This window comes from Neolamprologus brichardi, chromosome 5 (assembly GCF_056152115.1).
Source record: "Neolamprologus brichardi isolate AB-2024 chromosome 5, ASM5615211v1, whole genome shotgun sequence".
Taxonomy (NCBI): Eukaryota; Metazoa; Chordata; class Actinopteri; order Cichliformes; family Cichlidae; genus Neolamprologus; species Neolamprologus brichardi.
The window spans coordinates 21,378,041-21,394,256 of NC_142108.1; the positions used below are offsets into that span (position 1 = coordinate 21,378,041).

Below are 16,216 nucleotides of genomic sequence, written 5' to 3' on the forward strand. Positions count from 1 at the left end.
AAGGGAGAGGAGAAAAAGTGCGTCCGCCTCCTCCGAGAGCCAAAGAATTTTGTCTATAAAAGTAGAACTTTTAGGTATCTGTACTTTACCTTAGTTTTTATTTTTCTGATAACTTTCTAATTTTATCAGTGACACAAGATAAACTGCAGATTTAAATTTTACATGTAATGTCATAATTTTAATTACTTATTGGATTTTATATGTGTTATGATAAATTATGTATTTTCATTTTGTGAAATCTCCAGCAAAATAAACAAAGCTATACAAACTTGGTTTATTCAAATACTGGGTAGTTTTGTCCAAAATAAACAGGTTAGTTTGCAGTACTGTGGCGAATTCACAGTAAAGCACTGTGTTGGACTGATGCAAGGTGGTTGTGGTGCTCATGGTTTCATTTAGATTTAGGTTACATCAGGTGTAGCAATTTGCATTTAGGTTGACGATGCTTGGATTAATTAACTAAATTTCATCTCTATACCAACTGTATACTGTCTAGCATAAAGATAGTGTAAACAGTGTAAGGGATGGACATCAGTCAAGGCAGCAGGTCAGCTGATCACTGCATGTACACTAAGAAAATCTACCGAAGCTCACATTAGAATATTACTGTGAGTTGTGATTGTTTTCCGTGTGCTGAGCAACTAAACAGTTTGCTAAATCCCACTGTAACTCCCGATTGTACTAATTTTCCTGTTTAGGTGTGGAGGTGAATTCACCATCTACAATGTAAGGAACAGAAAGTTGTTATTTTTTAAAACCCTCTTTCACTTTATGTGTCCTACATAACAGATTCAAGCTTTCATGAGAATTATAATTTAGATTGGAGTAGCATTTGTGTCCTCATGTACTAATATTGTTTTATATTATATTAATACACTGCACGGTTCAGTTATCTGTTTACAAGAATGGTTAGCAGAATTGTCCTTCAAGGAAGTACTTTTTTCTTTCTTACTGCGAGTACATTTCAGAGCCTGTATTTCACTTTTACTTGAGAAAAACAGCTGCTACAGTATTTCAGCTGTTACTGGAGTATTTTTAAACACAGGTACTAAAGTAAAGGAAGTCTGTACTTTTGCCATCTGTGATAAAATGTAAGATATAATGAACTACTGTTGCAGTGAAATGACAATAATTTGTATGCATAATCATAAAGATCTGATGCGAAATTATTTGCAGATATGTATTTTTTCCAAGTTTAAAAAGACAAAAAAAAGCAAGGAAGGTCCAAAGAGCGGGACAAACACATTTTCATAAAATCTGCTGTTTAATAAAAACCATGGTACAAATGAAATGTGGATAAATTTGAAGTTTTACACAGATGAAAGTTATCGATCTACAATTTTGTGATTTAAAAATAACATCTAAAGACAACCATGTGATTTTACTGCATTAGAAAAGAGACATTCAGATGGTTGTTTTTACTCTGCTATGAAACAAAATACTAAGCCATGAATAATGAGTCTTAAGGCACTGCTGGCTCATATAGATCACAGTTCAGTATACAAGTCAAAAATACCTAATTGATGGTGACAACACCAACTCTGTCTGTAGAAATAATTAGCCAATAAATACATTAGTAAACTGACCAAATACACAACACCAAATTAAGTGTTTGCATTAAAAAAAATTTAATTTATCATCTCTTTGCAACTTTTCAGAAGCAGTCGTAAACGCACAGATGTATAGATCTTACGTTGTGCTCTGTAAACTTATGAACTTATATAGTATTTTAATTTATTGATAAAAGATGTTATCTGGATCCAGAAATCTTTGTACCATTTAAACTAGAATATTGCCCCACTAACTCTGGTTTTGTCATTTCTTGTTTAAATTTTAAGCACTTAGCAAAGAAACTCGTTTTTTTTTTTAAAGAAATGTTAGTACATATACTAATAAGAAGCACAATCTAAACGCAAAAGACCACAGCGATGGTATAAGAGGCGTCATTTTATAACCCATGAAAACAAAATCAGTGCCAATCAGTTTGCAGCTAAACAGTCACCTAAAGAAGAAACACAATTTCCTCTTTACTACTTTCAATCTGAAGTTGAATTGCATATTAGTGGCATTTCTTTTTTTACATGTTAAATGACAAGTTTAAATCAGACTGTCTGTACAGTGCATCAAACTAAAAAAAAATTCCGAGCTCTTTAAGTTGATGGTAAATGTTTTATTCCTTCTTTTGTGTTTTAGTTTATCTGCAGGTGGACTCCTCAGTGTTTGCAGACAGCCCTTTAGCCTCGACATGCATCTGTCTGAGGGAGGAAGGTTAGCGCACAGCCAATAGGAAAATATACGCAGCCTGTGCAGGGCCAATGGTTATGTGGATCTTGACGCGCTAAGAACACTCCTGTAAAATATATTCTGAATATCCTGGATAACCCCGTGAGGTCTAACCCACCCACCACTTTTCCAGACATTAATTAATCCTGATCCTAAACGAATGGAACAATTCCAAGAATAATTGCTCTGTAAAGTTTTACTTTGAGACCAGACTTCATCCTTGTCTGGGAAACAGAGCCTGTATGCTTTTTAGAATGTGTGTTGGTTTGGAGCCTCTCTTTGTACCAAGCTAATCACAATGTGCAAAACCAAAATTTACATTCAGATAGCAAGGCCTAAAAACAGTGTTTCAGGTACTTGTGATTGCCAAAGATGACCTCGGAGGGTTAAATAAAGGTAAGAAATTTATAGCTTCAACAAATATTAGTATAAAAAAAACAACAACCCCATCTTTACTGCATATAATTAGCTTTTTGATGCATGGAAAATTTCTTTTGAACAGTCAATGTGAGGAAGACATGGAAATTACTTGTCATCTATATATACATAAACTACAATCTCATTACATTAAACCTTATTTGCAGTGGAAGTAATACTGAAAAGAAAAAAAAAGGCTTTAGAAAAAAAAAAAATGTATTAACAAAAATGTACAGGTAAGCTGTTGCATCCTGATTAAGCAAATCGGACTTTGTGTGGTGAAAACATTTTAAAGTGCACTGAAGAAATCCACATGTTGGTAGATTAATGTGTAAATGACATTCACTGTTGTACTACTCCAATGCAAATAGGGCTTAAAACAGTTCTCATTCACAGTGAAGCCAAAATCTAATGTTGTCAAAGCTTCAGATTAAATGTCATCACCGACAGAAATTACAAAAATATTCTGAGTTGTTCTGTTTTTGTATAAAGTAGAAAATATTTTTATACTTTAGGATGTAAAAAGATACACAGATGGGTACAGTTACAGCTTTACATAGAAAAACGAGAGGTTGGCGGGTTCAGAAAACAGCAAAACTCAATATACAAACAATTTTGTTAGTGTTACAAAATTAAATAGGACCGTGGCAATAACAGAATAAATTATTATCTATGGAAACATGTTCATTATCCTCACTGTAGAAAAGGCTGAGGATAAGACGACACGTGTCGGTTTGGTCACATATGGTGCTGCTGGCTGATTAAAGTTTAATCAGGTGGTTACTGTAGTGAATAAGGCTCTCAGAGTGTCCAGAAACTTGAGCTGTCAGGACCACGTTACTCAAGTTTGTCCTCAGTTGGTCTTTAATAAACTCTCTGCCTCGCTCAGGTCTGTCTTTCTGCTTCTTCACGTTAGTTTGTGTCCGTCCTTGCAGACATGCAAAGGTAATGACTGGTTATTCTGCCGCAGGGTACATTAGTGCTTATACTGAATTACAATCACTAAAACAAAATAATCAAGGTAGGGTGTAAACCTGAATATGGAATTATGCTCCTGGTATCTGGCAGGTGTCCTGAAACGGGCATTTCATGTAATAAGAGCATATACAAATAAATCCAAAAATGAATATGGAGATGAAATTAATAGAATGGGTCTAATTTAAAGGAGCTATTGGAGATCATTTGCATGATTTGACCACTAGGTGGTGATTGGAAAACATTTGACTGGTTCCTCTTTTTTAACCAAATGTAAAAAAAGTTTGCAATTTATAAATAAAATTTATGTTGACGTAGTGATATCTACCTATACAATTTGATGGGGACAACACAAACAGACCCCTTGTCTGTCCTCCACTGCATCCTTTGACTCATCTCTCCATCTCGCCTACTTACAAATGCCATCTGGCTCTGGTGGAAACAGTGCAGCTGTTCTAACTGCCTCACATCTGGAGGCTTTTCTTTACCTAAGAAAATCAGATGTCTCCAAACCAGTGCGAGTGCAGTCAGAGCTCACTTGTTGCCCGTTTCATAGGCAACTAATGGGCGACAATGACCTGACCTATGGCATTTGAGTGTGGATTCCTCTAAGTGACATCACAGGTTTGTGGTGATTGGTTGGTTTTCTTCAGTTACAAAAAAAAAAAAAAAAAAAAAAAAATCCCAGGAAATCTGCTACACATCCACAAGGCAAACCTCTGGTTCTGCCCGAGTCTGTCTGTCCACACATCTGTCCATTAGTCTGTCTATGCTTAGCTCGCCTTCTCCTTTTTCTGCCTCTTCCTTCTGTCTCTTGGTGAGGTCACTCGCAATAGCCAGCGCTCCTCCTTTTAGGAACCTGACAAAGTTCTCTCCTACCAGCGGCCCCATGGCGTACATGCCTGGCCCGTTCGCAGCAATCACCCTGTTTGTAAACGGGTCCACCTCAATTGGGTTCCTCCGGCATGAGATGGGCTCCTCAGGGTTCATGCCAAGCATGCGCCCATTATTGTCTAGAAAGGAAAGATTGGGGTGGGCGCCAATCAGAACCAGAGCCTTAGAGACCTGAACCACCGTCCGCTCGCCAGCGTCTGACTCTAGAACGCACTTTTGGTCAGGTCTGAACTCAACAACCCTGTGGCGTGGGAAGCTCAGGTAACCCGGGTACCGGGGGAGAGAGGAGGAAGAAGAAGAAGGGTTGGAACGATGAAGATTCTGCGTATGGTCCTGTTGTGAATTATTGCGTTGATGCTGTTGAGTCATCATCTGGTGAACCTGGAGGACAAAGTACAGAACAGAGGTTAGGCGATTAAAATCCTAGACAACCCGATCAGCTGCCATGACGATCAGTCAGGAAATTGAGTGGCTCTGCTCTCCTCACCTTGTGGTACTCTGGGTAGAGCAGTTTAGGCAGCTGGTTGAAGATGAGCTCTGGGTCGTTGACTGAGCGTCTGAAGGCGTGGTAGACAGGGGTGTTGAGATGGCGGGTGGCAAGTACTGCGTCGGCTGCCGTAAGTCCTGCCCCCACCACTAGAACGGGGTCTGACGACTGGTCGAGCTCACCGCGAGCGATGGCTGCCTCTAGATCCCAGAATGAGTGGCACACAAAGGGCAGGGACTCGCCCTGTGCACCGAGTCTGGCCGGGATGTCATGCGTGCCCGTCGCTAACACCACATTGCGTGCTAACACGGAGAAAGGTACCTCCTCTGAAAGCGTGGAACCATCTAAAAGTAGGAGAGAAGAATCAATAGGTGAAAATCGGCTTTACTGAGAGGCTGCATTAAGTCCATATTAATATGATTTTGAGCAGTGAATCAAGCAAAACTACTTTAGTGCGGTCCTAGAATCCTAATATACAGCTGGCATTGTGCTTTAACACTTTATAACACAACAAATCTTAACAGTGATCAAGAGAGTTTCATTCACTGTACCTCCAAGCTCTTCCCCCTCTCTCCGCTGCAGTCCTGTCACTCTCCAGCTGGGCGGCGACCCCTCCTGGCTGCTAGGCTGCCTGGTCACAGAGGTGACTAAAGTCCCACAGGCAAAGTTCTGCTCCAGGGACATCTGGGAAACATAGTGCTGGTAGTAGGAGGCGATCTCTGCTGGTGTAGCACGGTCATTTCGCACATTTCTGTTGTGAAAGAAACATGACAATACATTTGAATACAGGATACAGGTTAAACACGTTTTTGTTTACAGACACAGGACATGAAGACGAGTATTAGGAAACAGAAAGAAGATATTTACTAACGAAGTTTTGATTAAAAAAAAAAAATCTGTAAATGAAAGAGTTGTTGGGGCGATATTGTAACACAAGTCTGAGTGTGGTGCACAGAAATTAAAGACCACTGTTCTGCTGCTATGGTCACAAATTGCTATTTTATGTAAATCAAGTGGGTCCAGCTGGGCTGAGTCATTTGAAAAACAAATTAAAGAGTGTGACGCATGAAGATGAATGGCTTTGTTCTTTTATTTCTCTGCTCAGCTTACTCAGAGGAGTACTGTAACTGTATTTTCTTTGTGGTAAAAAACATATTAATTTAGGCCTCCAAGTCTTAATTTCATCAATTTTTATTACATTATCAATTTATTTTCATTTATATGACCAATACATCTCCTAAAAGTCATTCTTGTTCTTAGCAGCCTCACTGCAATGACAGCTTGAGTCGAGTCCTAATAATCAGGGCTGTGGGGATTAAATCCAAGTATAAGCTAACTAAAAGAGCAGCTCCATCATTGAAACTCAAACCCCATTTAGCTTCAGGTTCTCAGCTCGTAAACATAAGCCCGGGTGGTCAAGATTTGTTATTAATAAAGGTAATCAGATGGTATTTGTCCACTGTGGAGACATCTTTTTGTACACAAGCCTCTCTGCCAGGAGCTTTATTACGGTTGAAAACTTCATGAACCCTGTTGAGTGTTTGAACAACATGTCGTATATGCTCTGTACACAAAGTGGCGGTTTTATTATGAGCAGACCTGCGTTTGTCTCTCATCCAGTCCTTCAGCTTCAGCCCGGGAAGCTCCATCCAGTTAGCCAGGCTCAGCGTCAGCATGGAGCCCTCCATTGCCTGCACACAGCACACACATTGTTAACACTTTTGTTATTCAAATCCTGTTTGCCTTCCATCGTGTGCACATCAACTTCTGTGTGTAAATAAGCAGCTGGCAAAACATTTTTTTTATGTGTTTGCTAAACATATCTACTTTACGATCAAATTCAGGCCATCTTATATAATAACGTTTTATGATGATAAGGACTAAACAGCCGACCGTTTATCCTTCTGCTTACAGAAAACAGAATGGGTTAGCCTTTAAAACCTATTCTGTAACTTACATGCCAGGCTCCTCCAGGTGGACCCTTCCCCAGCACCAGGTGGGGAATGGCACGCTCTGGCTCGTATCGCCATTCCAGCGGAGAGGTGTGGTCGAATCCAAAGTCGCTGTCTGGCAGCAACAATGAATCAAAGAGCACCGCTACGGGGTTGGACGACCGTCCTTCCAGCCCCTCGCACAGGTACTCCAAGTCCTACAAAGGGAGCATCTGTGAGGCTCTGTTCACACTGCACTAATGCAACTTCACAACTTCACAGAGAAAAGAAAGACGTTTACCTGCTCCAGCAGCGACAGGTGAGGCTGCTCTGCCAGCTTGCTGTGCAGCAGGGGATTTGGATGTGATGCCTCAGGTGACAGGTAAGGGGTGTAACCTGATAACAGGTAGGACAGGCAGATGCCTGAGGGGCCATTACCTGAAAATAAATGAGAGGTAAGATGGTGATTGGTTCTACATTCAGAAAACATGCAATTTGGTTATTACCAATTTTACCGCACAGCTGAACACAGATCAGAAAAAAAAAGAAAAAGAAAATTTGAATAACTCAATTTAACTTCCAACAGAAACATTGCAAAAAAAACAAAAACAAAAACAAAACTGTTAATGAAAGGGGGACATTAAAGTCAGTGTGCTGCATGATTCAGGGGGTTTGGATACAGCACATACAAGAGGCCAATGATTCAGCAAAACCACGTACAACAGTTGCATAGTCATGACTGAAAGTGGTTATCCCACTTTCAGTTCTCTAAGTAATCCAACTGAACCTTTTTTTTAAACACAACAGCCTTTGCTGATGCGAGGATTCACTCTGATTTTTTTTCTGTGAATCATTAATCTGGATTCATCACTGATTCATGGACAGTAAAGCTCTTCTTTTCCATTAGTGAGCTGTAATGCTGCAGGAGTGTTCACCTGAACCAACAGTAGAAAAAACCCGCAGAAGAAAACCAGTGTTTGCATTTATAACTGAAAATGAGGAAAACCGCAGTGGTTTTCTTTTAAAGTATTGCAGTCCATTTCAATGCATTGTTTGCCTCAATTTTGTGCAACATCTGCTTCCCGCTGTTGGTGAGTTCATCTCTTAAAATCTAAGCCATATTTAGCCTATAACCAATTAATACCTTGGCTAATTATTAGGCTATAAAGTGGAAGCCCAGAGTCATGCAAAAGACCATAGAAATGCAGACAAAGCAAAACTGGCACAACTCACTCTCAGAAGTATACTTCTTCTCATGCAGTTCCCCTGAGCTCCATCACAATGATCCAATTTAATGTTTGTCAGGTTTATTTCAAAGCTACTGGCTAATGTTTAGGGTGTGAACTTCATTAGTAACTGCTGTAATAACTTAATCGAGCACACACCTAAACAAAGCTAATGACTGCTCCTTTGAGGTTTGTAACAGAACAATTAAAACTGCAGTTCTTCATGTGTGTTTTCTTACCAATGATCACCACAGGCAAGATGTCTCCAGGGAGAATTTCTTTGTCATGAAGGTCCATTTCAACTGCAAAGAGGAGAAAAGACATTTTTATATAAGACTGAGAAAGTAGTTCAGTAAAGTTAATGATTGTTGAGTCCAGTCAGCATTAACAACGGTGAGTCGAGTTCATTTTCATGTGACCTGTGGCACACACATGCACACACTTCCCCTGCAGAGCCTCAGTTTGACATCGTAGCTCGAGATGGCGTAGATAGAGATACGACGCTGCCACATACACCATAAACCACACAGGAAGACAGTCTCTAGAGAGACTTCATGTGAAGACGCTAATTTCTTCCTTGTTTACTCTCTGATTTAATTTTTTTTTTTAAACCTGCAAGTTTGAAGCTGTACTTTACTATTCCTGAGTTTACAAACAAGTCAAGACATTGAGGTCAACTCAGTACATCAAGGTCGGCTGTAGAGGAACTAGATCTGTTACACACAGCAGTAGGTCAAGTGCGAGAATCAGTTTTACAACAAAAACACATCCACTATAAGTTTAGACATTAACCCAGGGTTTACCCCAGGGTGAAAAGGCATTAAATCAAATGTAATAACTCACTCACATCACAACATGCTTAAAAGCCTGAGGGCACACGACCTGTACTCACATCATATTTTACCCCCACAACATGCAGCACGCCTCTTTTCCCCTGTTAAGTTTAACTGTTGTGGATTAAATCAACAAATTTGGCCTTGGAGAGTCTTTTATTTGCTTGGAATTTTCTAAATACAAAGCACTTTAAGCACTTTCACTCATTTTAATGTGCATTAATGTGTTTGTTTTGTTTCTAACTTTTTTATTTATTAAAGAAACCAAAGGCCTCAAATGTTAAAATAAAAATCTGTTTAAAATGAAGAAACAATTCACACTTTCAACTTTTTCTTTTTTTTTCTAAAAGGAGACCTTGCTGAGGATTTTTTGCACAGTAATGTACTGAAGGACCACAAGCCAAGCACCATTTAGTCTGATTGTATTCATGACGAATGAGGCAACCTCTGGAGCTCACACGATTAAAACTGGGTAAAAAAGGAAAAATGTGAGTTTGGTGATTATAAGTTGTTTCATTAAAGCTCTGACTGGCCGTTTCAGGCGGTACAAACAAATGAATGATATCATAATTTATTTTGAGGACTTCCAGGAAAGACTATCAGCATGAGACGATGTTGATCATTTTGGCCTTGCAGGTGTGACACTGAGAAAGGCTCAAACTGAGTGTTTTGTGATCAAAGTCAGCCTGACACAAAAATGTGACCATGAAAAAACAAAAAAAGGAAATATTTGGAGGTAAAAAACAAAAATATTTGGAGTTCCATTAAATGAGAAAATCTTGTGTCCTTTAGCTGTTATCATGACCACGACAAGGAGGACAGAGCGTAGAAATGAACGACCGAGGAACTGATATTCAGGGAGGAACGTCTTACTTCGTATCGCCCCTGGGTTTACTGGGTACATGCCTCTCAGTGTGGTTTAAAATAAACATCAAGTCTGCTGGAATCTCAGTGTTTAGAAAAACTATTCCACAAGAAAAAGTGACAAATTTAACTCCCTTTTCCAACAGTCACACAATATAGGCCTATATAGTCTAAAATTAAACAAAATTAGCAGAATGAAAGAAAAAAAAAAGATGGTGGTAAGAAAAATGCTCTCCAATATCATCATCATTAGAAGGAGCTCACTGCTCATCAAGTAGCTCTAGTAAAGGTCTCACTCAAAGGCTCCCTGTTTTCTATCTTTAAGAAATATTTCAAATCTTTAATGCACTGGTGACAGGATGGAGGCCTTTTCCATTAAAATAAACAAAAAACAACAACAACAAAAAAGCACCAAACACCTAGCATGAACTGCAGTTTCAGCAGCCACAGAGGAGTGCCGCTGGTGTAACGGTGCCTTTATTTGTACCAAAACAGTGTGCAGTTACCTTTTCCCACCCCTGTGATGCAATGACCAGGAAATCCTTGCAAATATACTTATTCATCACGGAAATGGGAGCAAGTCATTTTCCACATAGAAACTCTGTTCGTCTCTAACCCAACTCATTAAAACTTAACTGAATGCCTAATAAATAAATTATGAAGGGTGGTGCAAGAGTGTAATGCATTTACCCCTTTGCAGACACTCTAGACAGATAGACAGACAACTGTAATATAGCTCATGATGTCAGCTAAGTTATGACGTTACTCATTTGCACAGACCTGCCCCTTTACATAATCTGCTAAGTCATGCTTACACGGGGGAAAAGAAAGTTACTGCAGGACATGGAGGGAAAAAGAGGATGACTCAAAGCAAAAAACACAAGGTCAAGATAAGCAAAGCAGTGAAAAGGGGAAAAAGTGAAAAAGGGCAAAGAAAAAAAAAGGATTGAATGAACCAGAATCAGCGCGAAAAAGAAAAGTAGCTGCGAATAAGATAGAGGGTTACATAATCCAGCCCAAACGGTGGCAGAGAGCCCAGTGAAGGCGGGCTGCACACACATACAGTCCATGACTAAATGAAGCCTTGTAGCTGTGTTTCCCCCTGGGATTGACCTGCGAGGATAATTAGGCTTCCTTAATTTCTTCGGCACAAAAGGCCAAAAGTGTTTTCCAGGGAAATGTGACTAATGTGCAGCACAGGCGTCATTAAACACTTTATTTTCAGTGTTTATGCTTACAAAAAAGAGGACTTTAGCTACAGCATTAAATGTACCAAATATAACAGCTATGCCAAGTTGTTATCTCAAAAAAAAAAAAAAAAAGCAAACTTAAGATAGATGAGACGGATATCGAGGTGCATCATGGGTAACGTAGTCTAAAACAGTTACAGTGAACAAGCGGACTTTTAACATATATCCAGGTTCTTCCTTTTTGCTGACGTCCTCCTCTCCTCCTGGAAGCGCAGGCTTGCCGCTACTTCCTGTTATTCTGTGTATGGTACTTCCAAATTAATATAGTTTATCAGAGTAAAGAGTTACTCTTATTTTCAAATTAAACACACTCTTTTAAATTGTAATCTAAATATAAAAAGAAAACTAAAAAGTCTGCCATGAGGTACTGTGCATGTTTGCTTAACTTCAGCACACCTGCAGTGATCTCTGGGTCATATTACAGTTATAAAAGTCTAGAAAAAACACAACTGACCAGTCATAGCAGTCATCATTCATGACCTGTGATACCTGACAGGTTTTTTTTCATTAGTCATTGTGCCAAACACCCATTTTTATATTGGATGTTTCAGACTTACATGTTATACAAGTTCATTTCGGTATTCCCATTCCAGGTGTAATAAGAGGTGGTTTGGTATCAAAGCACTGGCCAAAGCAATATTGGCCAGTGAGACATAAAGGTCCTAATTTAGACTACAAAGACTGCTTTAAGAAGCTGGAGACGTGGTGTTGTTACAAGTCAGAAGTGCTTTTAACCTAAAACAGGACCTTGGATTTACACCATGTTTTAATTATTATATTTCCCCCCAAAAGGAGGTTTCCATTCACCTTTACTGTCATCGAAATCCTTAATAAAATTAAATGTTCAACCTGTTTTGATGTTTTACTTTCAGTCCTTCTCTGAGAAGAGGCTTACTTAAAAAAAAATAATGGAGCAACTACACTTCCAGGTTGTGTATTTCCTTTACGGTAAGACTAATGTTTTGTGTAAGTCAGCTGATACTGACAAATATTCAAATACTGTAAACCAGATATGTTTTATCACTACCTCTATCTCCCTATGTCTACCTGCCAAACAGGCTTTTCAACACAGAGCGTAAGCTTATTTTAAAGCATTTTTTGTTACACTTGCAGTAAGACTCATTTACTGCAAAGGAAAGTTTGTCCCGCCACAGGTGGCGTATATAATTAACTCAGTAACCACACAGCTATAACAATGACACAGCAGTTGTGTCTCGACTTGTGTCAACTGCAGGTATGTGTGTGCAGCGTGCAGAGCCACAACAATATGGAGCCATGAAAGCCTTCATATTGTTTCAAAACTACAGGGTGCAACTTCCTGTTAAGACATGTCTTAAATCAGCTGCTCACCATTACCTAATCAAATGTTTTGCTCATGCAAAAGACTCAAATCAGCAAATCGAAACATTAACTTAAAAAGCAGAAAACCTCCCACTTATTTAAAGACATATTTTAAATAACTGATGGCCCTTTGGGGGTGAAACTGAGGCACCATTTCTGATTTTAAACAACGGTCAGGCAAAGTCGTCTTTACTTTACGTTTCTGATGAATGGTGCAAGCAAAGCAGTTACAAAAACAAGGGCAAAAAAACAAAGCGTTGGTGAGTTTCTCCTCTTTTGTGCCCCTGTGAAGCTTGAATCTCTATGACACTGGATCCGATTCTCTACTCATCAGGCTGCAAATATAGCAAAGGCTTATCTAAACTCTTATCCAACTGCTGCTGCTATTTTAATACAGGCTCTCAATCTGAGCCCCTTGATTTTATGCAACGCCCTACATGAATCTGTTTCTACCTGTTGAAAAAACTTGAGAAATGCTCCATATGGCACCTGTGCATACGCCTACCTTAAAGCTTCCAGCATCTGGCAAGCTAATCCGCCATATGCACCTACCAGACGGCTAATGAGATTTCAGTTATGTCTGCCTAGACGCCTACTGCAGTCTGCAAAGTGTAGGGAAGAACCAAATCGGTTCCTGTGCAGTATTGGAAACTAAAACACTAAACACATAAGTATTCACACTTCTTGATCCTTTTCAGACAGCTTTCTTCTGACTGGCTCCCCCTCATGGACAAAAACAATGGGTTGGTGGGATTTCTGTGTGCTGACAGCCAGTGCTGTGTGCCTGATACGATCTATCTGGTGTCATTATCATAAAATATCCAAGAGTGGGGTTCAAATGTCTACAGTCAAAATTTACTGTACATACACTGACCTGTTTGTTTGATATGTTTTATTGATTAGCATTCAAATATCTCAGTGAAGACAGAACAAAGATCTACCACAAAGCAAGAAAGCATGAGACAAGGCTAATCAAAAGGTATTGGCTGAAGCATTTGCTTATTACGCCAACCCTTTTAACAAAAGATCTTTTAGCATGCAGCTCCTGTACACAGGGCTCGAAGCAAATAATAAAACAAAGCAAAACCAAAACAAACAAACAAACAAACAAGAAAAAAACAAAAAACTTTCCACCTTAGTAAGTAACTACATCAAAGCAAAAGAATCAAGAGGTTTTTTTGTTTTTTGTTTTTGTTTTTTTTGCTCTTTTCATTCTTGATATATATATTTTTCTAATACTCTATTTTTAAACATATTTTTAAACAAGGAAAATGAACTACACCTTTTTAAATCACTGTCATAACTATTCCACAGGTTAACTCCTCTAACAGAAACACATCTCTGCTTTAGATCAAATTTAACCAGCAATATGAGAAAATCACAGTAGCAGTACCTGTATGACAGAGCATAAATTAAAGCCCTCTTTAATTTTGTCACCTGTCTGTATAAACTAAACTCTTTTCCCTGTGTTACTCAGTTTCATTCTAGGGGTTTTGGCACTGGGTGTCCCGACAACCCTCTGAACTTCCTGTCAGTTTCCTGTGAACTCTCAGGCATCACTGTTTTAGCAAAACCACCACCCACCGACTCCACCTCAAGATAAACATGCAACTGAATTCTAAAGCTGTTTCTATTGTTTCAGCACAGCAGTTATTGACATTAACTATAAAACTATGTGCAAAACCCAAAGTACCAAAACAAATCAATCACCAGCTATTGTGTTACAAAATGTAAACTTATAAAAATATACTTTTCCTATAAAAATACTGTTTATCTATGGTGTGATAATCTTTAGTATCCCTAAAATATTTTATATATTAAACTACACTTTAATGAAATATTTTCTACTTTTAATTGTACTAATATATATGTATTTATATATAGCTGTGTATAGGAAGCAAACGTGCTTTTAAAAAATTAATCTATAAACGTATCATTCTGTATTTATATATCTAAAGTTAACCACGCATGCTGTACCACGTGAATGTATATGATTCAGCATTGAAAGTACTTTTGGATGATGAAACTTTTCCAGGATTATGACGGACACTCAGATAAAGAGAACAAATACTTTTTTTCAGTAAAAATCCATTTTTTGTGCAGCATGTCTGCATGAGCGCTACAGATGTTATCTGCTCTGCACTCTTAAGGAAAACCCTAGAAACGTCTCTCCCCACGTTGCACTTGCACCCGCTCGGTCCGGTCGTGACCACCCACGCCCCTCCCCGGCCGGTCAGCTACGTGACTCACAGCTCCCAGCTCCGGCTGACAGGAGCCTGCCCTCACCATGTAACCGCTCCACGAACTCAGGACAATGACTCACGCGACAATGGATGCTCACCTAAATGAACGGATAAAGAAGAAAGATGGTGGCCTTGGGCTACTCACTGATTCGCGCCGGAGGTGAGGCTCTGTGTCCTCCGCGTGCTGTTTGAGCCTTTCAGGAGACACGAGGGTTTCACGTCTGTCTTCTGTTTCTGCTGCTTCTTCTCTTCTCTCAGTCTGTCATGTCGCGGCTCTGCCCCCTTCTTTTATATCCGCCTTCTCTTTTTTCCCTCACACGTGTTCAACGCGAGCCTCAAATTCCTGCGTCGTGCAGCGCGTTCACTCATTTAATGTAACAGTGCAGATGGTCCCTCCCCCGTCGACCTATAAGAATCACGCCTCTTTCCTAGACGCTGCCCCGGCTTTACCCCCTGAAAGCCGCCATCTTTACGCTGCTACGTCGTCAACATAAAGCGAAGCAAAAAGACGACGACAGGATGGTCTGGATTTTCTTTCGTTATTGTTAAAACAAACGCCAGTCCTCGTGTCTGTTTAACTAATAAATAAATGCACAAGAAAACAGAAAAGAAACAAAGAAAAGACATATTTCGTATTTTATTATTACAGCATAACATAGTCATTGTCTCTGTATAAATAAAAAAGAGGAAAAAAAAGCCAAATTTAGATCTGCTTCTGGATTATTATAAATTTTGACTTTTAAAAAATCTTACAGTATTTATAGTCGTTTTGCAGTGTGAATCTGCTTGTTTGAGTTTATAATTTAGAGAATCTCAGTTTAACTCCAGTTTTCACTTTTTCCGAGTTATTGGTAGCTTCTTCTATAACCTTATATAATTTTCTTAAACTAAAGCTAAAGATGTTTCCTTGATATTTTTTATTTCAGTTTCGTAAGCGTACATGATTGTTTCAGTAAGTTAATTCGTTTTTATTTTCATTTTTGTTAGTTAAATATAATATACTTTCATCTCTGTCCTGTCAGAAGCATCCTTATAATTCTTTAAACAATGGTTTCATGAAAAACTAGCATTTAAATGTCGCATACTGATGAGAAAACCTTTGTTCCCATGTTTAGCTGTTTGCAGGATCCAAATTTGATGTGGGTTCCCGTTTCACAAGACCTAACTACTGTTTTGCCTAAAATTTGAACTTCCCTGATGGTTGTTAAGAAGCTGATGACTGCAAAACCAACATGCTGAACATCACTACAAAGCGCTGAAACAGTTATATAATCCCTGAGCATTCAGATTTATTTAAATCATCAGAATCAGCTAAACTTTAATTACATAAAGATAAAGCAAATCCATGTACACATATAGAGTAAATAAAAGTAGTAAGAGACACACCTCTCACACTCTTCTGTCTAAAAAGACTATAAGCTTTCATGGCTGACTCACACTGGAGTTCCTCCAATATGGCTGCCATACGTTAC

The 16,216-nt window shown here is 38.9% G+C and overlaps 1 protein-coding gene across 1 annotated transcript; it reads right to left on the bottom strand.

The window, feature by feature from the left end:
* Positions 1-1,262: 1,262 nt before the first annotated feature.
* On the bottom strand, positions 1,263-15,105 carry osgn1 (oxidative stress induced growth inhibitor 1). The gene is made up of 8 exons (XM_006783043.3): positions 14,890-15,105; positions 8,453-8,515; positions 7,289-7,425; positions 7,014-7,205; positions 6,656-6,747; positions 5,608-5,807; positions 5,057-5,400; positions 1,263-4,950 (listed from the first exon to the last, which is right to left on the bottom strand). The coding sequence occupies exons 2-8, from the start codon at positions 8,508-8,510 to the stop codon at positions 4,372-4,374; spliced, it is 1,602 nt and encodes a 533-aa protein (XP_006783106.1). The 5' UTR covers positions 8,511-8,515; positions 14,890-15,105; the 3' UTR covers positions 1,263-4,371.
* Between the last annotated feature and the right edge of the window lie 1,111 nt (positions 15,106-16,216).